The 27,360-nt window shown below is 39.8% G+C and overlaps 1 protein-coding gene and 1 pseudogene across 2 annotated transcripts in view; one reads left to right on the plus strand and one right to left on the minus strand.

Moving 5' to 3' along the window:
* The window catches only part of TPK1 (thiamin pyrophosphokinase 1), a 319,082-nt gene that overhangs the window by 186,463 nt on the left and 105,259 nt on the right, over positions 1-27,360 (plus strand). For both annotated transcript variants that reach the window (XM_045792418.2, XM_045792417.1), the window contains exon 7: positions 2,985-3,131. In XM_045792418.2, coding sequence (XP_045648374.1) covers positions 2,985-3,131 — 147 coding nt within the window. The remainder of the gene's footprint in view (positions 1-2,984; positions 3,132-27,360) is intronic.
* LOC123788824 (small nuclear ribonucleoprotein-associated protein N pseudogene) lies at positions 20,231-20,979 on the minus strand (annotated as a pseudogene).

The raw sequence follows: 27,360 nt of genomic DNA on the forward strand, positions 1-27,360 counted from the left end.
AAGAGTCACGGTGGCAGTCTACAAATGGTCTGTTTCAGATTGAACACTGTCCCAGTGGCACTGTAGTCCTAAAGACGTAAATCTAGCCTTGTAAAGCCTACGTAAATGTGCTGGGCTGGTGTCGGGCTGCCATACTTAGAGCTGGAGCCAGAGAGTGGCAGAAACCTCCCAGGCTGACCCTCCCCCTCCCTGCCTGCAGCCCCCATTGATCCTCTAATGTTTTTAATCAGTCTCGCTAAATACTTCCTATAGGGAGAATGAGTAGTGATGAGAAGTAATCTTGCGGCTTCTTTATTCTGAAAAATTCAATCACTGATCTACAGATACTGCTTATTCATCATGATACCCCAGTGCGGAAGAGGGGGATTAAATTTCAGCCTTAAAGGTTATGGGATCCCTCCAGGCTTAGAGTATAGTGATGAAAAATTGAGAACCTAAAAAAGGGATTCCAGAATCTGCGTAGTGAATAAACTCTCAGCAGGCCTTGCTTCTGATGTGAATTTAGGCTTATGTGCCTAAGAATAAGCCCTGTGCTTTTTACTAGAGCCCGAGCAACTTTGCTGTAGTTCATACATAACTTCTTTGAACGTCTTTTTCTTCAGTTTAGAGCAAATTCCCTTCAGTTTTTCTGAGGTGGTGTATAATTTCTGGGCCTATTCCCCACTGGTCTGGAGTGGCCTTACTAGTAAGTCCTCCTAGTTAAGATGAGAAGCCATTTCCCTGACCCGATACCCCAAGCAGATGCAGTCTCCTTGGCAGGTCTAAACCTAATGGCTTACAAGTTACCCTCTTCCTCTGAAGGTTAACAGATGTCCCTGTCTTGCCTATGTATTCAGAGTAATATGTGCCTCCCAGGATACACGCTCTTCCTGGACCCCAAATCTAATGCTTTGAGATCTTGAAAGATCTCCAAAACTAGTATCTTAAAACAGGCACCTCTGTGCGGTGTAGCTTTGACCTGAAGCATCTTATCCAAAGTAAAAATTCCCATCGTCCCTACATTCTGATACAGTCAGAAATAGAAAACTTATTTCAGATGTCTTGGTTTTCTATGTAATTTACCTTTTGTGTTTTTATGGGACCCCATTCTGATTTACATATTCCCACCATATAGCAATAAAGCTATTTCTTCCTTAGGTGATGTGTCATTTCTTGCAGTGTTTTCACTTACTCTTTCATCAAACACTTACTTGACTGTCTTTGATGTGTTAGGCACTATTCAGAGACCAGGGCTGTAACAATGGGGCCAGAGAAAGACAGCCTTTGGCTTCATGGACTTCATACCACTTTCTGTTCCTCTAGGAACTAACTGTACAGGTCATATGGGTGCTTGGTTAATATGTTATTCTTTTAAAATCATGGCATCTTTATGGACTAAATGTTATTTAAGTTTTTTTCATGAACTATTTTAAAAACCTAAAAACCACATACTCCCTGTTTTTAAACGATTTTTATTTTATTCCAGATGAAGTGATTATTACTACAGTCTGTTTTTATATGTAAGGTTTTCTTATAATATTTTAATTAAGCTCTTAAATCCTTCCTCTTCCATGATGAATATATCCGCTTTGACGGTGTTGATACATTACAAGACTAGGATGAGCAGAAGGCGGCGCGTAGGGTCAGGGGAGGACGCAGTGCCTCGGGTTCTGTTCTCAAGCCCACTGTGGGCTGCTCTATGCAGGAGAAGGTCGCTCTGCTCCCTTTCACTTCCCTGCAGCCCATCTTTAACCTTTGTTTTATATAGAAGGAAAGCAGCAAGGTAATTTTATATATTAATATCCTGGAAATATATTTTCAACAACAAGGGAACATTTACATAAATTATACTTTAGTTATAGGAAATGCTGTCTTGAAAGTGTTAAGTGGAAAGTAACATATCAAACTATAGGTAATAACAAAAATGTTTTAAAAAGTAACTGTAATAATACCCAAAATAATAAAGGTAATAGAATAATAGCTCATGGTTTTTATTATTTAAATTTAATTTAAATTCAGTTAACATATACTGTATTGTTAGTTTCAGGGGTAGAATTTAGTGACTCATCAGTTGCTTAGAACACGCAGTGCTCATTACATCACGTGCTCTCTTTAATGCCCATCACGCAGTTACCCCATCCTCCCACACACCTCCCCTCCGGCAACACTGTTTCCTAGAATTAGGAGTCTCTTATGGTTTGCCTCCCCCTCAGATTTAATCTTATTTTATTTTTCCTTCACTTCCCCTATGTTCATCTGTTTGTTTCTTAAATTCCACATATGAGTGAAATCATATGGTATCTTTCTCTGACTGACTTATTTGGCTTATCATAATACCCTCTAGTTCCGTCCACGTCGTTGCAAATGGCAAGAGAATAATAGTTGATATTTTTTAAACGATCACTATGAACATGTTCCAAAGGCTTTACACTTAACTCTTTTAATTACCTCAAACCCCGCAACAACCTTATCAGTTGGCCAATACTATCCAATTTTTGCACATGAACATAAAAATGAAGCCTTGAGAGTTTAGGCAACATCGCCAGTCTCCGCCAAAAGACGGTACAGGCCCTCAAGATACTTGAATTCTAGTGGGGCGACAAACCTCTGTGTTATAAGAAGAGCCCACAGGTATGCTTATGCTATGGGGATGGACAGGAGAGGTACCAGCTGCGAAATCAGGGAAGATTCCAAAAGGAAGGAACACATAAACAGAGTTGTAAAGGAGGAGTTGACCAGTTTTCCAGGTCAACAGGCAGATGGGAAAAACATAAAATTTGTACTTGAAAGAGTTGGTCTCGAAATGTGACTGCTACTCACCAATTATGTGACTTTAAACAAGTAACTTCATCCCTTCATCCAAACAACAGAAATGATATCTAGCATTTCTCTATGGCTTATCACATAAAATATAGTACTGGAAGCTCTTTTCCATTGTTAGATGCCATTTAATTATTGAAAATACTTTAAGTATGTGACTTTCAGTTTTGCTTTGCCTTGTTTAGGTAGATGTAATTGTGACCTTGGGAGGTCTTGGTGGGCGTTTTGACCAGATTATGGCATCTGTGAACACCCTGTTCCGAGCTACTTGCATCACTCCTGTGCCAATTATAATAATCCAAGAGGAATCTCTCATCTACCTGCTTCAACCAGTAAGTGAAAAATAATGTCAGCACTTTGCTTCCACAGAACTTTTAACATTGGAGTAGACTTGCAGAAAACAGGAGCCTACTGCGTGCCTTTGAAGTTGACACACGAGTGAAGTTGACCGTGTTTGCCTACTTGAGTTTACCCTGGTCTGCTGCCTCAGAGCGTGCAACAGCAACACTGCGCAGGAGACGCCTCAAAGTTTTCGTTTTATTATGCCCAGAAAAAAAAATCTTGTGACTTTTAATCAAATTGACTAAGAATTAAATTTAACGCTTTCACATTTTGAGCAGCTGAATATGAATGCCACTTGAGAAAAATCGCAACAGAGGAAACACAAAGCTTGGCAAATATTTCAAATGGAATTCTCATATATTTTCAGTGTTGTCGTTATAATTGGAAACTGGATTTGATTTTGTTAAGCACTAAAAAGAAAATCTTTAGCTTTTACTCTTCATAAGTTGCCTGCTTATTAATTTCACTGCCACAGAATAAATTTCTAATGATCATGTCATTCACTTCCCATGATGAATATCAAGGAAATTTTCTATCAACATAGTGCTTAGAACAGAATTCTTATTAAATAAGTTTTAAAAGGTTGATCAGTGTGTTCATCTAGAAAGATAATCATTTGGTAACATTTTTAAAAGATAGTGGGCAGTTGTTCTTTGTTGCCTCTCATTGTAATGTACTGCTTAGAGCATTGCTTCTACCCCCTCTGCTAGCCACCATCTGTAGCCTGTCATTACCTAAAAATTGTTGTTTGGTTAATATAGTGGGTATAATGCATGTTCCCTGTTCAGCCAGCTTTGCATTTTTTCCCCGCTGGCTCTTTGCATTGCCTAGCTTTGTTGTTTTCTGGAACACTTCCTATGAGATGTGAAAAGGGAGTTGAAGAAATCAGTTTTCAGTCTCCATACTGTCCGTTTATTTGGTCAACAAACAGTTATGGAGTGCCTGCTGGTTATTGCACTGCTAGGCAGTTGAGGACTAAACAGCCTAGTAACACGATCTTTGCTCTCTAGCACATGTCCAATGAAGAAGTCATTTATAAAAACATAGACACAAAGCACCATTAAAAGATTGGTACATATATGAGATGAAAGATTATATGATTTGGTCATAAGCGTAGGAAGGAAAGTCCACTCGGTGGTGCTCACATTTTATTCACTCAGTTCATTGAACAAATATTTGTGAGCTACCTGCTAAACACCAGGCACTTACTTACCCAGGGATATGGCAGCCAACGAAGAGACAGAATCCCTGGTGTTCATTCTCTTGAGGCTACATTGGAGCAGGATCTTCGAGGATGAGTGGATTTGCTGTGGGAGATGGTGAGGAAGCCACGCAAGGCAGAAGGAGCCACTAAAGAAAGATAGAGGCACAGGGCATGTTGTAGGATCTGCAGTATGGAAAATGCTAGAAGATAAGACTAGAAAATTACTTAGATCGTGAAGAGCTTTGAATTCTGCACAGTGTAATATGGACATTTTTGCTGTAGATAATGGGAAGTCATTAAAATATTTCACTTAGTGGTACGACATGAGCAGATACGCTTCTTAGATTTCTAATTATGTGTTTGTTAAATACCTATTAATCTCCTAACAATTTCTGAAGCATGAAACTTTCTGCCATCGTAAGTCATTGAGCTTTATTATATCGAATTGATGGTATGACTCCTCAAGTAGTCTCCTGTAACTTGGCTGTAGGTAGTCTAGTTAATAGATTATTAGTTAGTTAAAGCTGCAGTACAATAATTTTTAAGAAGTAAAAAATGGAAAATTAACTGACAGAAAAAGCCACCTCTGAAAAATGACTTTTGCCCTTAAGAATCGCTCAGTGTGTTTGGCGTTCTGTACCATCGCTGTAATGTGTATAATTGCGGACTTCCGAAGATGCCTTCAGCTTGGGATTACTGGATTTCCTCCATCTATAGGTTGCTGTCTGTTGTCTGTTTGGAAAACTCAGCCATTGGTTTTTCAAATAGTGTCTTGACACTACTCTACTCCCTTCCTTGGCAACTCCAGTTAACTGTCATTAAGATCCTCCAATTGCATCATGTGTATCTCAAAACTTCTCTTTCACGTTTTGGATGCTTTCACCTCCCCGGGCTGCGTTCTGAAGCTCACCCCCTGTGTTCTATACCGCTCTCCTGCTTCAGCCGTGTCTGTAGTTGCTGCTAAAATCATCCACGGAGTTTTAAATTCCTGCCATGATTCTTCTTTTGTATATGCTTGTCCTCTACTCACTTTCTCAAGACCCTTTCTTTAAAACATAATTGTCATACTTTCCTTATGGTCAAGAATAATTCTAATAGCTGTGGTGTTTATAAGTCTTTTGTATTCACTTTCACTTTTATATTTTACAACCTCAGTTCCTTCTGTGTGTTATGATTTTTGGCCATGACCTTATATTTCTGGGAACTTCACATGTGGGAATTATCTGAAGTGTGAGTTAAACGTGAGTCCAAGGAGAACGTAGAGCGGACTCCTAGCCTGGTTATTTGTAGGCATTAACAACTTAGGACATCTGTGGAGACTTTTTGACCATCTAGGTGTTGTGAATTCTGAAGGCAGTTCTGCTAGGAGTTTGACTTCTAGTTACAGGTGCTCAGGGGAGACCTGCTCTGTCTTCTCAGCTCCAGATGCCAGGGCTTGGTCAGGCGGCTTTCCTAGTGGTCCAGTGGGAGTGTTATTTATATTCTTCTTACACTGAAAGTCTCTGCTTTATGTGGTGCAGTCTCCTTTTACACTCCCAGCTTGGGCAGGCCTTGGGCCTTGTCTCCTATGACCCTCCGTACTTGGATGCCTTGGAAACCAAAGCTCAAGTTCATCTGCTTTGGTAAGCACCAAACATTTCAAAGATGAGATTTCATTTTCTTTTTCAATCCGACCTTAGTTTTTGGCTTCTGAGTATCTTTAAAAATACAAAAACAGATGTTTGATGCCTTTTAAAAGATTTCTTTAATTGTTTTTTCTAGCACTTTTTATTGTTTTAAGTTGGTCAGGGTACTAATTTGTCATACTGCCTCTGTAAGTCAGGTCTTACCCTGCGTATGTTACAGGAGTAATTAACCCCAATTTCAAAGGCTTACCCGAGATTAGGTTTTTGAAGTTCTTTTCTCATCAGTGGAATATCTGGTCTGGTTTGGGCGGCATCCTCCATTTTATATCTAAGCCAAGTGGAAGAAATTGTGGCATTTAGGAAAAAGATAGCTAGAAAGTGGCACTGCATGTTTTTAAAGACCAGGCCTGGCTCTGTCCTCTGTCACCTTTGGTGAGAACACAGTGACACTCCCCAGCCCACTGCAAGGCAGTCTAGAAAAAGAAGGCCGTGGCCCAGGGAGACGAACAGAACCACTGTGTGAGCACGGAACACTGTCTGTCTCAAACTGCCAGAAACTGAAGTTTGCAAAGAAAGTCTGGAATCATGACCCTCCATAATTTCTAGAAGCATACTTTTTTTCTCATTTATAAAATATGTTAAACTTTAATTAGTTGTTGAAACAGAATCCTCGCTTCTCCCGACATAGTTATCCTATCCTGTCATAGCCTACATGCTCCCAAACGATGCCTTCTGGATTCTCTGGTATTATGATTTTGTCTCATTGAACTAACTAGGAAATTACCTATCCTAAGAAAGTAACTATTATCTAGTGTGGAGCAGAACCCTCCCGCAGAGTCATACCCTCTGTCATGTAGAGCGGTGACAGTATTTAGCATAGATTTCCACCTGTGGGGTTAACAGTGCTGGCTCTGCTCCTCCTTAGCACTAGTTCTAGAGAAATCTACCCAGATTGTGCTCTTCCTCTCTCTGTGTCAAATAAATCAAAAAAAAAAAAAAATTTCCCCAGAGACACATACTAGGTCCAGGCTTTCCATTTGCTTTTAGTAAGAGAACACTAAGACAATTATTGGTATAAGTGCAAAAGTCAAAATGAGTATGTTTGAGGGTTTAGGATATGAACCCATCTTACACAGTGTGCCATATTTTTAAGCAGTTTTAATTATACACTTATGAAATGTGATTAACACCAAAAATTAAGTGAAAGCTGTACTAAAATTAGTACATAGAACCATTCTGTATTCTAGAAACGCCACTCAGGTCATTGAACAGAACTGCCTCTGCCATGTGTGTGTTCATAGGACTGTGTGTGAGGTTATCCGTGTACAAGAGCGTACATCCAGATTCGGCCGTGTGCATGTTTTGGGGGGATACTCAGAAAGGGTGTCTACCGTTGCTGTTCATTGTTAATAGGACAGATCATAATCACGGTCACAAAGAACAGAAGAGACCTCATAACTTTAAATTGAAACCATTTTCAAATATTATAGAACTAGGGCCCAAGAAAATCAATCAGGTATGCTTCAGTGCCAAATAAAGAATGGTTTGAAACTTTTTAAATGTATTTTTTAATTAAAAGTCAACAAATAGCTGTTCTCAGAAAGGAAGATAATTTTGGAACTTTTACAAGAAGCATCTAATTTTAGCTTCATAACAGTGCTATGAGGAAAGCAGGACAGATGTCAGTCACACAACGAAGTGTTTTGACTCAACACTTTCCACTACGCTACATTTCCTCTTTCTTGGGGTTAGTGGACTAACGTGCACCACTACGCTACATTTCCTCTTTCTTGGGGTTAGTGGACTAACGTGCAAACAGCAAGTTACAGTTCATAGGCTGGTAATTATCCATTAACAGTGTTCTACTGAGTGGCCGTGTGTGTTTAGGGGTGTGTGTATGTGTGTGTGTAATTATTCTCCACAACATTTTCAAATAAGATGAATTTGGGGTACACTTTAAGGATATATCCCACCTTGTTGTTAAAGAAAAATGACTCTGAATTTCCCTCAAGTATAACAAAATGTACATACATCAAGAATTTTTATCATTTAAGAAGATTGAATGAGATTACCTTGGAGCTTTGCTAAAATACTTCAAAAGTGGTGAAATTCAATGTAAATGTTAATTATTATGAGTATTATTTTTGAGAACAGTGTTTTCTAGAATTGGTTCTGTAATTATAGGTTGTCTGAAATTGAAGATAATAGCAGGAGGATGAGACATGCGATGGGAACTGTGGGAGATAAAATGTTTTGGTGGTCTGCTTTGCTAAGAGAAGTTGTCTGTGTCTATTAAGTGGCAATGATAGCCCTAGACCATGGGACTAAAATGTGCTTTTTTTGATCTTTATAAAAAAGCCACCCAAACCCCCAAATTATCTTAGTGATAATCTACATGTGAGACTCTCTTGAGACTGTTATGTAAATAAGTATGTGTCCTTCATTCACAAGAGTCCTTTCAGTCACTGAGGGCTGATCTGCACGTCCAGGAACCATTCCCTTAAAGTTATACAGGTTGTTCCAGACCAAAGTCTTTCACCTGCGTTCTCTCTTCAGTCCCCTTTCTGTGACTTATTTTGGTTATTACAAATTGAATTTTAAAACAAGGAGGCCATAGTGTAGTTCCAGGTCTGTATAAATATGGAAAAGTGTTTGGAATTTTTTAGCTGGTTTATTTTTGAATCTATAATGTCTTTTATATTGTGTTTTGGCATATTTCACTTGCTGTGGGTCAAAATGTCATTATGAGTGAAAGCCTCAGTAGGTAGCATTTACTCTAAAAATGGCAGAATGAACATTCCTTCAAATAGAAAATTAAAAATAGAATGCATAATAGCTCCTCCCTTAAAAGTAAGCATTTCTCTTTTACTTTCCAAAATGTCTTCTTAATAAGACTTTATGACCTTTTATGAACAGGAGATTTTATGAAACCAGTGAGACATTTTCGACATGAAACGCTACTGATAGCAATTACTAGTTAGGCTATATCCTTCTGAAGACATTTAGGTGCTCCCAGCCATGTTTATCATGCTAGCCATGCAGAGTGTGGATGGTTCCAGATTCCTCATACATACTTTCTCATTTTCTGGTCCTGTGCTTCTCAGGAGTACGGAAACATTAGCTTCTGTACACTGAGCATAAATTATCTTTTATCTGCAAGTTTTATGGCAGTTGGTAATACAAGTTAATAGGATTTATGACCAAGAAATGAGATGTCCAAGAGTTAATAAGGCGTGCCTTTTACATTATCCTAAACCTTGCTCAGTGATTCCTCGTCAGGATTCCAGTATCTAATGCAGGGAAATGGTGTTACAGAGCAGACTTCCATCACTTTTTATCTCACCTGAGCAAACTTCTAAACATGTTGTAAATATTTCTTCCTCATGATCTTAGTCATGTTTACTTCTACTTGTTTTTTCACTCACTAGAACAATTACTTGCTATTTAAATTTCTCACATTTTATAAATTAGACATTTGCAATGCTGGTAATGAGTACGATAGGAACGTGTTAAGAATCTGATAGAAGCTGGATATCCGTGATGTAAATTTGGCATGCATGGTGGTTTCTGCTGCGAACTGAGGGTATGGGTCTGTCTACCCACGTGTACACATGTCCAGGACCATTTCATCAGTGACAGCACCAGGGAAGTGATTCTCAGGATATAAACTATATGGTAGGGTCACCTGGGTGGCTCAGTCTGGTGTCCAGCTCTTGACCTTAGCTGAGGTCTTGATCTCAGGGTCGTGAGTTCAAGCCCCATCATGGGCTCCAGGCTGGGGATGGAGCCAACTTAAAAAAACAAAACAAAACAAAACACCCCACAAAACTATATAGTAGCATAGAACCACTAAATATTAGTGTAAATGCTATAAAACTGTAAAGATTGTTTTATGGATAAGCAAGTGCAGGGACTTAAAGTGATTTGCCCAAGGTCATACACAGTGTTTCTTTGAAAGATGGATGCTAAAAATGAGGCAGGCCGCAGTGGTCTGAAAAGGACCACCAGGCATCTCCTAAGGATGGGCCGTCGCGTTGAGCCCTCACTTTCCTCTTCCATAATGCCAAGTGCTAACACCCATTGCTTCCTGTGCCCTACACCCACCTAAGCTTGCTGTTCTGGGAAAGTTCTGTTACTCAGTGTCTGACCTAAACAGTTTACCTCCAAATTGTGTCCTCTGCATTCCTCACTCTCTTTCTTTGGCTTATCTGCTCTGTCTGCCAGGGCAGCAGCTTCTCCATGTGGAATACATACAGACACACATCTTCCCGAAGCATCCTTCTCCTTCCCCTTGCTTCAAAGCTTTCCCAGCTTTCTAGGGAAGATGTTTCTGTGCCTCTTTCTCTCCTTCTTTCCTCTTCTTCTTTTTTTTTTTTTTTTAAAGATTTTATTTATTTATTCGACAGAGATAGAGACAGCCAATGAGAGAGGGAACACAAGCAGGGGGAGTGGGAGAGGAAGAAGCAGGCTCATAGCGGAGGAGCCTGATGTGGGGCTCGATCCCACAACGCCGGGATCACGCCCTGAGCCGAAGGCAGACGCTTAACCGCTGTGCCACCCAGGCGCCTCCCTTCTTTCCTCTTCTGTATGCTTTTCCCCTTCCTCCTCTGCAAAGCGTTTTAAAATTATAAACCAAAACCTATCCTGTTTAGAACATTGCGTTAGTCTTATTATGTTGTTATGAAAACATGACATTTTAATGAGCAATAAGACAACAAAATTCCAGAGCTCTGCAATTCTCATTTTTCTAAGTGCCCTAATGTCCTCTTTAGATTGTCATAGAAATATTTCCTTTATGATTTTATCCATGTTTAATTAAACTAATTTTATGTAACTAAGAAGTTAAACCACATATTCATAAAGAGGTTGTTTTATAGGTATTGTGTTTTGTTTTGTTGATTTACAGCATAGAATCTTTTTTTTTTAAGATTTTATTTATTTATTTGACAGAGAGAGAGAGAGCACAAGTAGGCAGAGTGGCAGGCGGAGGGAGAGGGAGAAGAAGGCTCTCTGCTGAGCAGGGAGCCCGATGCGGGACTCGATCCCAGGACCCTGAGATCATGACCTGAGCTGACGCCCAACTGACTGAGCCACCCAGGCGCCCCAGCATAGAATATTTCTTCAACAGACATTCTTCAAACACCTGTTATGTAGTAGATACTGTAGTGGGCCACGAGAATGTGGTAATAAAACACACGGCTTCTGTTCTGCTCATAGTTCAGTGGAAAATCCAGAAGAATAAACCACAAAATTCAGAAATCTGTTACAAGAATACAGTGAGTACAGGGCACCTGGGTGGCTCAGTTGGTTAAGCTTCCGACTCTTGATCTCAGTTCAGGTCTTGATCTCAGTGTCGAAAGTTCAAGCAGTGCATTGGGCTCCATGCTGGGCGTGGAGCCTCCTTAAAAAAAAAATAAATAACACTGAGTGCTGTGAGGATGGCATGGAAAAAGCATCTAAATCCAGATTGGGAGCAGGGTTGGTGGTGATCATAGAGATCGTTTCTCAGGGGAGATAACATCTGATGAGGAGGTAGGCAAAGAGAGATGAATAAAGACATTTAATGTGGAGGAAGTGTCATGTGCAAGGCAACCTGGGAGAACTTGGCACACTTGCTAGATCCTGGGGAGCCATAGGAGATGCAGCTAGAGGTAAGAAAGGTAGAGGGAGTTGTTTGCATTCTCAGGTAGACGGTCTTTATATTGATGGCAAAGCTCAGGTATTAAGCATTTTTATTAAGGGAATGGCGTTATGTTACCATTTAGAGAGTTTAGCATGGTAGCAATATGGAGGATAAATTGGTTAGGGAAGAGATGGAGGCCATTCAACTCTGAGAAATCCAAAAAAGAACTGATGAATAAGTCACCTTCACTTTGCTGATGGAGTTCCTTGGGATGTGCGCTTGAAGTCTTCTTTGGAGGAATATGGGCAATTGGGGGCGGGGGAGAGTCAATGTAATGACTAGGATTCTGGATTAGGCAACTGGTTTCTGTCTCTTTTAAAACAGAGGATATGAGAAGAACAGGTGAAGATAGGAAATTGGTCAGCTGACTCTGGGACACATTGATCTGTCTTCAAAACTACGTAGAAGTGCTTAAATGTAGCTCTATAGATATCTATTGTGTGTGTGTGTGTGTGTGTGTGTGTATGATTCTACTCAGCTTACACATACACACACGTATGTGTAGCTTGACCTGCTGATAGACCTTGAGAATCACCAACATGTAAATGGTAATTAAAAACTTGGGAGTGGAGTCTTACCCACTGGAAGAAGGTATGGAGAGAAAAGATCAGTGGCAGAACTCTAGAGAATAGAATACCTTAATGGAAAAGAAACAGGAGAACTATAAGAGTGGTATCACTGAGACCAAGGTGGTTTCAAGTTTTAAGAGGCAAGGGAGTGATCAGCTAAGGTGTGAGAACATAAAAGATAGACTAAGTTTGGCAGCTCAGAAGAAACCTAATCAGGTACAGTTTTCATAGCAAAATATGGGTAAAAACCAGATTACTTTGAGTTGATTATTAAATAGGAAGGGATGTAGAAATCCATTGCTCTTACTAACCCTTTCTCACTCTTCACTCACAGCAGATGAATTTGGGGGACCAACCTGGGAAGTAATGACAACGTAGAAAATTATTTTGGTTAGGCCATTTTCCAAGCTAAACAAAACAAAACACCAAGATCCCCAAGCATTTGGGGATTATACCTTTCTTCCCCGGCCTGAGCAGAAGTGCAGCTGTCATGCTATGCTTTTGTAAGATGGCTTGCAGGGTGATGGGTGCTGATTATATCACTAGATGCTGGTGAAGTCCTTTACAATCAATTTCAAGTCTGTCTTCTTTTCCTGGCCAGCTCCACAATCCTGGTGGGCCCTTCCCCTCCTCCTCTCCTGGGCACCTTGGTCTGGGCCTAAGTGTGAAGCTTTGAGTTTGACTTTTAAATCTCCTCCTTTCTGGTCTATCATTATCTCAGCATTATACAACCTAAGAAATGGGTCCATCAGTTGTTTTCCAAACTGACCACAACTACTGCTTTCCTGTGCCACAAATAATTTTTAAGTCATTCTCTTAAATTTGAGTACGGACTCAAATTTTCTGACTTCTACACAGAATTTCCAAGTAAGCTTTTCTGAACTTCCCTCATCTGGATCGTTTTCATCACCTTTTAAAATCTTTTTTCGCCTATGGACCCCAAACAGTCTATCCATAAGACAAAATTTGCTAAGTTAAAACTTTTCTCATTTTCTAAACTTTTTTTTAAGATTTTATTTATTTATTTGACAGAGAGAGAGACAGCCAGCGAGAGAGGGAACACAGGCGGGGGAGTGGGAGAGGAAGAAGCAGACTCCCAGCAGAGGAGCCTGATGCGGGGCTCAATCCCAGGACTCTGGGATCACGCCCTGAGCCTAAGGCAGATGCTTAACGACTGAGCCACCCAGGCGCCCCTCATTTTCTAAACTTTAAAAAAATTACAATTATGTATTTATGATCAAAGATGAGATAATGGTCACAGTTCATCTGATGCTAGCCAAATCCAAATAAATAGAAAGTTTTAGACAATTTAAATATACCATTCCCATTAACAAGGGTTCATGATTGTCTCCTCTTGTAAAATACAGGTGGCTGGGCATCTCAGGCTGTGACTGAGTGCACTTATTTCTCTACTGACATGTGCTTTCTTCCTAGTTCATTGAAAGCTCATTTGAGGGAGTGATGGCTGCTTTCGGTGGCTGCCGGTGTGTTTCTGCCCTTGAGGATGATAGTGGCAGGGCTGGTAGGTTTTAAGGCAGCCCGGATACAGTGAAGTCTCTGAGGGAAAAGCACGCAGTAACTCACACCCACCACTCACCCGTGCAGCTTGCAAGTTCTTTAACCATACAGGAGTCTTTCACTTAGGAGGGCTTATAGAAAGATGGCCCATCAGCAAAAACCTATGGTGATCCCTCAGTGATTCCAAAGGAACAAGGGAGGAAATATCAAGTTCAGTCTCTATGGAAACTGTTTAAAAACTTATTTGAGGGGCGCCTGGGTAGCGCAGCGGTTAACCGTCTGCCTTCGGCTCAGAGCGTGATCCCAGCGTTCTGGGATCGAGCCCCACATCAGGCTCCTCTGCTGGGAGCCTGCTTCTTCCTCTCCCACTCCCTCTGCTTGTGTTCCCTCTCTCGCTGGCTATCTCTATCTCTGTCGAATAAATAAATAAAATCTTAAAAAAAAAAAAAAAACTTATTTGAACATTGGCCTTTCATTTTCAACCATGAGTGACAGAGAATCAGTTTTGGAGACTGGATGCAATAGAAGTGTGCTGCGTGCGGGTAAAAGAATAGAAAAGACGGCATCAGCGTTTGTGTGAACTCTGCCGTCGTAATTCATCATAATCCAATTGTAGGTAACGTAATGGAATATTGGATGCTAGGTGTCAGAGTTTCCTTTAGCTCCCCTTCCACAGTCCTCTGTGGCAAGGACGCAAGCACACTGTGTCATGTAGACTTAGTTCAATTGAGCATTGCTTCAGCATCTCCCTTTGGTTGAAGACAAAAGGTTGCCAGGGCGGTATCAATGAGCTGTGAAGTGATCTGCGTGTTGCCAGCAGGGAAATGAAATGAGCCTCTGGGAAGAAGATTGGCACAAGTGAAAGTTGCTGTATAAAGGGCTTCATATGGCTCCAGCTGGGTGGTATCACTTCTTATCCAATTAAGATTTTTTTCTCCCTGAATTTGGGAGCATTTTGTTCTTGGTTGTTCCCAAAATGATCAAAACTGAAAGTGAAGAAAAAGTGGAAAACATATCAAAGTTAAGTTCAGCTAGAAGGGCTGGGATTTGAGGGTACTTATTTAGGAATGGTGTAAGGTGCATTGCCCTCCCCCCACACACACACCCTCCACTGCATGTAAGCTACATGTGTGTGCATATACACACGCCAAGAATCTCAGCACTTCTAAGCCAATCTTAGAGGAAGGAAAGTAAGTGTTCTGTCTCTCACGTCAACTGGGGAGGATTTCTTTTTCTTTTTCATTTTCTCCTTTGTTTTTGAAACTATCCTACATAGTTGTCTTTTAAAAGGTTCACTTAATCCTTCATAACTTTGTCCTGATTGGAATCATACTTGACTTACATGCATATGGAGTAGTTTAACAGTGAAATTCATAAAAATGCATCAGAGTTAGGAACCAAGTTAGCAAAGCAGAGTATAACCTAGGATGAGCCACAGATTGAGAAAGAGGGTTCAACTTGCTTCGACAGAGAATAGCATTAAAGATGCCCCGATCTTATATTGTCTTCTGAAGCAGACTGAGATGCTCCTTATGTGAGACTGAGTAGATAGTCTCAGTGTCAAAGACATACTGTCTGTTAACATACCTCTGAAATCTCTTGAGAACCATGTATGAGTTATAAAATAGTCTCTGTACCTGAAAGGTTGGAAAATTATGTTTTAATATTTGTAGAGCCACACAGCTTTTAACTTGTATGAAGCCCTGTCATCATCGTCTCACTTGGCTCTCCAGTGACTGGTCCTCTTAAGCCGAGCACTCATGTTCACTGTTTCTGTTTCTCAGATGAGGAGACTGCATAGAACAGTGTCGTAAGAGTGCGGTACATCCATGGATAGTGTAGGAATTTTCTGAATCCTACTCTTGTGCCGTTTGCTTTATAGCCTTCTGTTAAAATTCATGCCTACTCTGAATTTCAGTGGATCCATATGGAGGGCTCCAAAAGATTGAAGGAAAGGTAACCAGTTGCAAGCCTTATCCATGCACGGGGAGTGGCTCACTCAGGACTAGACATTGAAATCATCTGCGTAGCTTTATTTTTTTTTTTTCTTAGTCAACTTTTTTATCATGTAAAGAGCCATATTTACAGAGAATTTGAAAGGCTAGTATGATGAACAACAATTCCAACCATTTGTAATTTTTTAAACATTTTATCACGTGTGTTCTATCTATGTATAGACTTTTATTTTTTTTGTAACCATTTGAAAGTAAGTTGCAGATATCACACCACATTATCCTAAATACTTCAACGTGGAGGATGATATTTAGAAACCAAGATCCAGGTAATAGATGTGCTTATTGCTACTGTGGTGGCACTGCTTTTAGATTTTTTCAGTAAACAGAACTAAGAAACAGCAAAAAGTTATGTGTGTGTGTATATGTATAAATCATGGGTTCACATAATTTGAATCCAGTTTTAATATGTAGTTTTTAAACTTTTGTTTTATATTTTTATTTCTTTACCCCCTCCCCAAAATCCTGGCTTGAAATGCTATACTTGCATTATTCTGTAGTATATAGTACCTAGTTTCAGATTTATAATACCCACATTACTAATAACAGTAAAGCTACTGAGTGAAATTTAAGATTTCTTTGTAGGTCTGTCTTTAAATTATACCCCAGCCAGAGTACTGTATCAAAAATTTCTCACTTTAAATATTAAAATTTGTTCTTTCTGTGGTTATGCTGCCTATGTAATATACTGTTAGGCTCATTTGTTGCAGTTGATTTGAAGTTATAAGACCTTATTTTTTTAATTATTTAAAGTATTTTACAATAATTACATAGCCTAAAGGCAAAGCTTGATAAAAGATAACCTCAGGAGAAGTCTTGCTTTTGTTCCTATCTCCCTCGCCGCCACTACCACCCTCCTTCAGAATCTTTCAGATTCTTGCAAAAAATAAAAACAAAAACAAAACAAATATGTATACAGTTTCTCATTTCCCCCTTTTTATGTGAAATTTAGCATACTGTATACATCTGTCTCTACCGCCTTTTTCTCACATAATATATTTTGGAAACCACTCTATTCAGCAGTAGAGATCATCCTTATTTCTTTACTATGACTATTGTGAGGACATATCTAAATGTACCGTCATGTATCCATGTGTAGCTTTTTGAAAGAGCATACTGGAAATTCAGAGTAGGTAGTTCTTTGAGTTGTAGCTGTGTCTATTTTGAGAATATTCCTCAGGTGGTTCCATGCACATTCCCATTTGAGACCTGTTTTGCTCTCAAAACACCTTATGAGGTGGAGACAATATGACCCAATTTTAAAGATGAGCAGACTGGGTCTTAAAAAGATGAATGGACTTTCAGGGGTTATTCTACTCTTTAACAGTAAAGTCACATTCCAAATCCGAGTCAGACTGACGCTTTAGCTTTCTCCACTCCATGATTGTGTTTCCACTTACGTGATTCACGCGCTTGGTATGATGCCACTCGGTGTAGAAGAAATAATTTATAAAAGATGAACTCAAGAGGGCACCTGGGTGGCTCAGTTGGTTGAGCGTCTGACTCTTGATTTTGGCTCAGGTCATGATCTCAGGGTCATGAGATCAAGCCCTGTGTTGGACTCCACACTGGGTGTGGAGCCTGCTTAAGATTCTCTCTTTCCCTCTATACCCCCCCCCCCCAACTGTGCACTCTCTCTCTCAAAAAAAAAAAAAAAAATTCATCAAGCGTAGCCTATAAATACCACATAATTCTCTATAACAGAGAATTAGGCTTCCCTGCCACCACCCTTTGTAGAGTGTATGTGTTTTTAAATAGAAATGAATGGGCACAATCAGTTTTCTTATTAAAGGAGAGGAGTATTCTATTATAGCTGAGGTAATAATAATAATGAATCAGAGTCTTTTCTTTTTGGAGAAAGTCGTGTTGATAGAGGAGCCTCAAAATTGATTAATTACATACACGTTGGCCTTTCCAATTGTCTGATGATAGGAAGCCAATTTCACTCCTAAGCAGAAGCCCTCAAGGTAAAAGGCACAGAGTATGGAACATTGGTCTTATTTTATCAGGGAAGGTTAATGTACAAAAATGCTGCTCAGGGGACAGTGGAGAGGATTTATTTTCTCCTGGGTGAAGCTAGGCTATTAAGAAGTGGGCACTCCTTGAAATTTTGATAATAGTAATTGAAAAGCTATGAATAGAGCTTAATATTTTTTTCTGAGCATATTTCACACTATAAAATATTTCCCAGAGCAGAGTAAGCCTTGTGAAAAACAGAAGGACTTGGAAAAGTTTTTATATTCATTCAACCAACATATTTTTAAAGATTTATTTGTGCCAGGTATTTACAAATTGCTAGACCGAGGAGGAATAAGTTCCTCTCAAAGAGCTAATAATATCATTATTAAATAGATCATGATTTCACAATGAAATAAACTAAATTCGGTGGTACAGATATATACAGACAGAATATCATGGAAGCCTGCAGAAGCAGCGCAGAACGTGCAGTAGGCAGCAGGCGGGTCGTCCTTAGAGCTAGTAAGCTGCAGAGATGAGACGTGCCCGGGCGTTCTGCCTGCATACGTACTGCTCTGTACCCTAATTGCCACATTACTCTGTCCGTGAGGAAAAACAAATTGGGGCTGTTTGCAGTGATAGAAACCGAGACTGATAGGCCACAGCTACAACTCCGTATGCAGACCTCACATTCTGTTCATTGAACTTACCTCTTAGACGCGAAGATTCCTGCCCTTATAAGCACCAATTCAGTGCGGCTCCATTCATAACATGATTTTACGTAGTGTTAAATATGGCTACAAGTTATTAGCAGCAACACTTAATACTGCATACCATCCAGTAGGCTGCCGTAAAGAATTTCATTTCTAAAACCAAATAGTGCATAATTCTTGAAATTTGTCTTATCTTTAACACACACTTCATTTAAAACAATTTTATGAACCAAACTCTAACTTACTACTTAGCATAAAAATGTTGATGTGCAACATTAAAAAAAATTAATGCTACAAATCTTGTCCTCTCTTCCTTTTATCTACAATGCTTTTTATATGAAAAATTGCATTTATGTCTAAAATAGAAGTTTATTACAACAAGGCTCTTTTGGAGAGGAGTTATACTCAAAGAGAGGAAACATTCAGAATCATTACAAAGGAAACTGGAAGGAGACTGTATATCATAGTTAATTATAGAATAGATATTTAATGAGCAAATGTATGAAGAAGCCATGTGTATTATCCTCTGCTTTGTTAGGTCTGAACATTTTAAATTACCAAGCATACGTGTAGGCGTCGTCTAGGGCTTCTGGCTCTGTGTGGAAGGCTCGAATCACTGGCGTTCACTGACCGTGGCTTCTGGAGACTCTGAGTCTCAGTTTTTCCTTGTGCACCCGGAATGATAATGGACGTGCTTTTCATGAAAATTAAAATGTTTAAGGCCATGTATATGAAAGCTTGTTTTGGTTTCTTTCCTTAGGGCTTCGATTGGAAAGGGCTGAATTAATCATAAATTATTGGCACAGTGTCATCATTGGTCATTGTGTTTCACTATTTGATTAGGATTTGCTGATTCAAATGCCATTCCCCCCTAGGATTCCTTTTCGTTGCGTAAGAAACCATCCTAGTGTAAGTCATCTTGTTGTTTGTATGTCCTTGCAAATTGTCTATTGTTCTCATGGCCACTAAAAAATATTTTTGTATGTATCTCTAAAAGAAGGGGCTTCCTAAAAACCGTAATGCAGTCCCATTTTTGCACCCCAAAAAAAGTTAAAAATAATTAATGTGATGAAATAAAGTGTTTACCTCCATTTCCTGCATTGTTTTAAGATGTTTTCATGGTGGGTCGTACGATCAGGAACCCACACAAGGCCTGTGTATTGCACTAGGGTGGTGTTTTTGTTGTTCTTTCAACGGTAGGTCCCCTTGCTTGACTCCGCCTCCACTTCTCTTTTTTTCTCCTTCCTCTTTATTCCCCTCACTCCTCAACATTTTCCTTGAAGAGACTTCGTCATTTGTTCTATGGAATTTTCAGTCTGGGCTCATTGCATGGCATGGTGTCATTACTTTCTATTTTCCTTTGAATTTTCATAATTTTTAGTTAATTCTACAGCTGTGATCAGACCATTAAAAAAATTGGGGGGAGATTTCTGAAATGGGTGATTTTACATCACAACATTGGATGTTCTTTATTGTGATGTCATAGCCATTGATGATGATCACGTGCCTCCACGACCTTATTAACAGTTGCTCAATGCTGGTATTAAACTCTTCGGCCACTGTGACTTCATTGATTGCCTGAAATAGCTCTCGAAAGAGAAGCTTCCCTCAGACCAGCAACTGGGTTATCCTGTGGAATAGTCTGTAAAGGAAGGCAAGCTATACACTTAATTCTATTTACTATTTTTTAGAATAATGAGTTGATTCCCTAACATTCTTTTTTTTTTTTAATTGCTTTATGCAATGCAGCAAAGAGGGAGCAAAAGCTCACAGACCCTCTACACAGTTTCATAAGACACATTGCAGAGAAAAAAGGGACTTAAAAGGATCAGCAGTATCCTAGGGTCTTGGTGGATGCATTCCTGGGGGAGGTGGACCACTAATTCCTAGAGGAGGAGGCCTCGTTCTTAGTGGAGACATGCCTATTGGTGCCCCTCGAGCAGGGGGAAGCCCAGCTGGTAGGCCCACGGGTGGTCTTATACCACGTGGGGGAGCCTGGAGGTGGTGTTGCTCGGCGCATAGGAGTGGGTGGGGTCCCCCGTCCTGGTGGGTATTGAGTTGGGGCTCCAGCACTGCTGGCAGGAGCAGCAATTGCAACAGCTGCTACAGTGCCTCTTCCCTGTGGAGTCCTTCATTTCCTATTGGGATGGCCCCCCACCCCCTCGCACAGGGCCTCCTAATCCCGTAGCAGCCTGGGGAATGGGAGCAGCAGCTGGCACTCCTCTGCCAGCTGCCCGGCCAAGCCCAGCGTCTCCTGCGGCGCCAGCAAGCGGTGTCTGAGCGGTGCTGGTATCTTCAGGGGGTGGTCCTTCCACAGTCATGGAAACCAGGTTTTCCCCAGGTAGCAGCACCAGACCCAAATCCCACTTTTCTTCACACTCTGGCGGCTTCACAATCTTTGGCTTGGTCTTCCTGAATTCATCACAGTCACAATGTATTAAGTTCATGTTCTTGTTAAAACCCTTAACGGTGCCAGCGAAGATGTGGCCATCTTGCAGGATACACGTCATTCTGTGGTCACTGTGCTGCAGCATCTCGCTGCTCTTTCTCACGGTCATGGTTGCTATTCCACCAAATCCAGTGTCTGCAGTAGGGTTTCATGAGCCTTAAGAGCTAAGGGAAGGCTCCAGATAAAGGTCTGATGCAGGTTCTCCTACAAACAATGCAGGCTTGGGGTAGAAGCTTCCAACAGTAGATGGAGCTCAGGTTTTCACTTGGAAGTCAGCTACCTGGATGTTCCAGTCCTGCGTTCACCACCTCTGCGTGTCTCAGCTAAGAATGCCTGTCTCGGTTCCGACTGGAAACCTGCCACAGTTGCTTGCTGCTGCTGACATCACGTTGGGTCCAGCTGACACTCCTGGTGGCTCAGCGAGGCTGTCCTACATTTGACGTGGACTTCCACCTCCCGTGTGTGCTGCCTGGTAGTCCACCTCAGGTGTGTCCGTTGCGGTGCTGGCCGCACCTCGGAACAGACTGCCAGGCATCTCCGGCAGTCACCCCACTCTGCCAGTTCCATAACACTCTTCAACGCCGGTCAGCTAGTTTTCGTTGAGGATTTAAGCATATTTGTTAGGTGCAATCAGTCCATTCTCATTATTATCCTTATTGCTACTCAGAGTGCCCCCATCTTTGGCCAGGGGTCGCATACTCAATTTGGCTCCCGAATGAGTCCTTTTGACACAAACCCACTAGTCTTTGATAACTTTCTTGCTTCCTGTTTCTATAGTGTGTTCCCGGCTCATCTTGCCCATTCCCTGGCTGAGTTTTGGAATTTCTCCAAAAGGGCCCTTTTAATAAGAAATAATAGTTAGAGACCATAATCGGGACATTAAAGGGAATGCTTATAGCTACTAAGTTGATTCACTTGAGAAAGCTAGGATTTTTTTTTACAGTTAACATGAGTTCATACTTCTACTTCCCTCTCAGACTCACTACTACAGGGAAGTACTCTTCTGATGAACAGAGTTTTAAAATTTTGATGAAGTCCACTTTATCCATCTTTTATGTTATGGATCCTGCTTTTGGTGTTTTATCTAAGAAATCTTATCTAGCCTAAGGTTACAAGAGCTTCCTTTTATGTTTTCTCTTAGAAGTTTTATAGTTTAAGGTTTTACATTAGACCTGTGATCCGCTTTGATTTATTTTTTGTATACCATGTGAGGTATGGATCGACATGCCGTCATTTGCATGTGGGTGTCCAGTTGTTTCGGCACCATTTGTCATAAAGGTATTCTGCCCCCACTGTATTGCCTTTGCAGCTTTGTCAAAAATCAGTTATCAGTGTACATGTGGATCCGTTTCTAGCCTCTCTTATATACTCCACTGACGTGTTAGTGTTAGTGTGTCCATAAGCCAGGACTACAGTGATGGGATGCAGTGCAATGAATAGTTTTTTTCGTGTGTCTTTTTGTATTTTTGCTGGTGTATCTTTCGGATAGATCCGTAGAATTGTGATCACTGGCTCAGAGCGTCTGAATGAAGCCTGTTTCAAGTGCTGCACCAGAAGGGGTGTACGATACGGTGATAAAAGGACCCATTTCCTCTCACCCTTACCTATCTAAGAGGTGGGGCATAATATTCCAGAACAGTTTTGATTTGCATTTCTCATGTTATCAATAGGATTGAACATATTTTTATATTTTTAAAAACTGTTCACATTCTTTTTCTCTGGACTTTCCATCTTTTCTATAAAATTGTTGGCCTAATTTGCTTCTGTTATTGTTAGACCCTCTTTACATGTTAGTAGTATTACCCCTTTGTCTATAACGTAAGTTATATATACTCTTCTCTGGTTTTCTTATTTCTCATTTTATTTGGGGGGGGTGTGTATGCAATTTACATAGATTTTTTTTTCTTATTACGTTAGTATAATTGTATCTTTTTATACAATTGTATGTAATTTGTATGTGATTAACATAATTGTATATTTTTAGTAAGAGTCTTACTTTTAAAAATAGGTTTAGACTGGGGCGCCTGGATGGCTCAGTCAGTTAAGCATCTGCTTTGGCTCAAGTCATGATTCCAAGGTCCTGGGATGGAGCCCAGCATCGTCGGGCTCCCCACTCAGTGGAGAGTCTGTTTCTCCCACTCTCTCCCTCTGCCCCTCCTCCCCACTCATGCATGTGCTCTCTCTCTCTCTCTCTCAAATAAATAAATATATAAAATCTTTTAAAAAATAGTTTTAGGGGCGCCTGGGTGGCACAGCGGTTAAGCGTCTACCTTCGGCTCAGGGCGTGATCCCGGCGTTCTGGGATCGAGCCCCACATCAGGCTCCTCCGCTATGAGCCTGCTTCTTCCTCTCCCACTCCCCCTGCTTGTGTTCCCTCTCTCGCTGGCTGTCTCTATCTCTGTTGAATAAATAAATAAAATCTAAAAAAAAAAAAAGATATATTTAAAAAAAATAGTTTTCGACTTACAGATTAGATTGAGCAGATAGTACAGAGTTCCCATATATGTCCCTTTGTCCCCCATACATAGGTCTCCATATTATTACTAATTGATTATATGGTGGATTTGTTGTACTTAATATTGATTTATTATTATTAACTAAAATCCATAGCTTGTTCATAGGTCCTTACCTTTTAACTTAATGTCCTTTTTGTATTCCAGGATCACTGTGAGGATCCCATGTTATATTTAGATATTATGTCTCCTTAAGTTTCTCTTAATTGTGACATTTTTTTCAGACTTTTCTTGTTTTTGTTGACCTTGACAGTTTTGAGGAGTACTGTCAGACGTATATTGTAGGACGGCTCTCTGTTAGAATTTGTCTGATGTTTTTCTCGTGCTCAGACTGGGTCTGTGTGTTTTAGCGAGGAAGACATGCAGTTACAGTACCATTTTTATCACGTTCTATCAGAGGTACACACGGTCAGTATGACTGGTGACTGTTTTTCTTAACCTTGGTCACCTGGCTAAAAGTAGTGTGTGTCAGCTTTTCCCACTGTACAGTTGCCCTGGGCCCCCCACCTCCACCCCTTCCATATGTCCTCTGAAAGGAAGTCAGTATGTGCAGCCCCATATTATTCTGCCACTCCATTAGGGTAGTTACATAATTTATTTGGAATTATTCTGCATGGAGATTTCTCTCTTTTTGCCCATTTAAAAATGTATTTAGTTATTTATTTTTCTCAGATTAGACTCATGAATACTTATTTTATATTTTGGTTTGTATTCTAATACTTATCTGGTTACTCCAGTTGTTTCAGTTTTGGCCTTCGGGAACTCTTTCACTTGGGTCCTATACCCCTTTGACATAGCCCCATAAATTGTGTGTGTGTATGTCCGTCCGTCCATCCGTCCATCCCATACTTGCATTCGTAATGTTTTCTTCCTACCACAAGATGTTCTAGGCTCATCCTGCGTTTTTCCTGCCCTAGTCTTTGAACCATCCAGTGCTCTTTAGAGTTCAGTTTCCTTTTCTTAGAGAATGGTATTAGAAACCAAGTTCTGGATGCTAGGTGTGCTTATTGCTACTGGGGTGTCATTTTTATAGGCCCTCTCAGCAAAGAAATATAGGTGTGTATACTAACCTGTGTATAACCCATATTTATACATATTTCTATATGCATCCATATTAAGTTCAATGTGAGTTTTTATTATGTTTCCAACTTGAATCTATTACCGTAGGGATCATTCTAGCGTATTCCCCTTGCTTGCCTATGATCTCCCACTCCATCAGTGAGAAACCTGGATCTCACCCTTCACCATTTATTTAATTATTGAATTTCAGTATACATGGACAGCAGTATTAGAATTGCTAACACTTGTAGGAAACTTTATCAGCTAGAGTGCAGTACTTACATGTAGTGCCTTTGTCTGTACTTTGATATACTGTTCATTTCCAAAGCTACTTGGTTCAGCACCTTTTTTCCTACTCCCTTCACTGAGGTTGTTCCTTATATTTGTAGTGCAGTTAGTTTCTCCTGTCACAATCTGCATTTTCCCCCAAGATCCCCTGAACCTCCTAAATGGTTCTTTAAATTTGCTTACAGGAAAGTTCATTCTTTGTATTCTTGGTAAAGTTCTGTAGGTTTTCACAAACCCATACCATCATGCATCCACCATTACACTATCTTGGATTATCGGTTCACCATCCTAACAGTCCCCTGGGCTTCCCCTTTTTGCTGACCCCCACCTTCCCCCACACCCTTGGGAACCACTCATTTTTTACTGTTGCTATAGTTTTGCCTTTTCCCAAATGTCATATAATTGGAACTGGACGGTGTGTGGTTTTTCATACTGCATGTTTTGCTCAGCAGTGTGCATTTCCTCCATGTCTTTTCTGATTACCTTTTTACTCGGCATATTTTTAAGATCTGTGTTGCCATATATACATCTGTTCTTTTGAAATTTTTCATAGCACTATATGTTGGACATCTAATATATTTGCCCAGCCACTCTGAATACTGGACACTAACAAACCTTGCATTCCCCCCCCCACCCCGCTTCACCACCACAAATAATGTTGCATTGAGCCCTCTCATGTGTACGCCTTTATGGACCTGTGTGAGCTTTTCTTTGATGCATACATAGCTAGAAAAGGAATTGCTAGATCATAGGACATAGGTTTACTTTATTTAACTAGTTTGAGATTGCCCTCTAGAATGCCTTTATCAAGCCAGCAGTATGTGAGGGTTTTTTATTTTTCTTGTGTTTTAAAAATTATCACCATATCCTCACCAGTGCTTCACACTGATAGCTTCCCGTGTTCATTTGTATTCCTGAAATGACTAATGAGTCTGAGCATCTCGTCATATGCTTGTTAGTGGTTTTTTATGTTAGAAGTGTTTGTATGTTTTTGTTTTGGGGAGTTTTGTTTTAGTTTAATTCCACTGTAGTTAGCATACAGTGTTATGTGAGTTTCAGGTGTACAGTTTAGTGAGTCATCACCCAGTGCCCATCAGGGCAAGCATACTCCTTAAGCCTGTTTGTTAGTGTTAACCCACTTTTTTCTGTTGGGGTTACTGTCGGCTTTTTATTGCTGTTTCTTATATATTTTAAAGATGAATCCTCTGTCAGTTTTGAACATTACACAGTGTCTCTTCTCATTACATCATCTATTAGCTTTGTTCATGATGCCCTTTGTTGAATAGAATAAGCAGTTTAGTCTTGGGCTTGGTGGATGGTGGTACCATTTACTGACGTGCTGAAACCGTGGCAGGCAGACTGTGGGTGGGAACCAAGGCTCACTGGGCTGTGTTAAGTCAGAGATGCCCAGTGAGCCTCCCAATAGGAATCTTGAGTAGGCAGCTGAATTTCTGAGTCTGGCGCGAATGTCAGATTTTATTAGTCTTAATATTTTATATTGTTTTTGTAATTCCTTGAAGATTTTCTCTTCTTCTTTTTATTTATTTTTTAAATCCTGAGCTCTGTTTAAAGTTTTGGAGAAAATTTTTATTTAAGAAATTGGATTTGAAAGTACTTTTATTTGTATCATAGTAGTAATTTTTTGCTACGTATGTCATTTTGAATGCAATTTCATTTTTTTCTAATCCCAAATACTTAATCTGTGTAGCATTGAGGTATAATAGTTCTAACCCTACTCGCCCTCCGCCCTTCTCACTCTCCTGGCTGGTTTCAAGGGCTCTCTGGATGTATTTCATAGAACATTTACTATTCACTGTATAAATGATTTTTCCTCCATTTCACATTGAAATTATAAGAAATAACTCAAGGTGACTCTCATCTTTAAATTGAAGATGAAAATAGTTTTGAAGCAAATCTGTAATATGTTCATGGGATTTAGTTATCAAGTATTGAATATTATAGTTTCAGGACCATCTTCCATGAGAAAAAGCATGCCCATGGGTATGCAAATGTGTATCTTTTTAAACATGGAAACAGTTTTTCCTCAGGATTATTAAAAATAAAAGCGTAATTATTAAACGCTTTTTTGGATAGAAACAAGACACTTTACAGTTCTTGTCAGAAGTTTATCTTTGGCAACTTCTGAGCTTGCAAATGACAGAAAAAATATTTGAGTCAATAATGTTAATGTACTTTCCTTTTCTCTTGAAGGCTCACTCACAATGGCTATTAATTCTATATTCCTCCAGATTGTAATTTTTTACAAGATTTATTTTTTGTTTTCATCAAGTAAAAGTTATTCCTATTATACACAATTGTATATCCATCTTTTAACATTTTATAAACCATAACCAATTCATTATCAAATATACATATATTTTAAGTAAAACTAATCCTTTTGGTTGCTGCAAATAATATGAAAAATCTAATTAGGATATACAGTTATTAACATAAACCGATGGTTTATAGCTTAAGATACATTCACAGTTTACTTTTTACTATTTGGGAAGAAACTATATTATCTTAGCTATATAAGTTTATAGAGATGACATTTCTTTCAACAGGGGATGTGTGACCATCCTTGAGAAGCCAAAACAAAGAAAATCTTTCTTTTAGGTACAAAAAAAAAA

Source organism: Ursus americanus, chromosome 3, assembly GCF_024610735.1.
Source record: "Ursus americanus isolate L20-20 chromosome 3, mUrsAme1.1.p, whole genome shotgun sequence".
Classification (NCBI taxonomy): Eukaryota; Metazoa; Chordata; class Mammalia; order Carnivora; family Ursidae; genus Ursus; species Ursus americanus.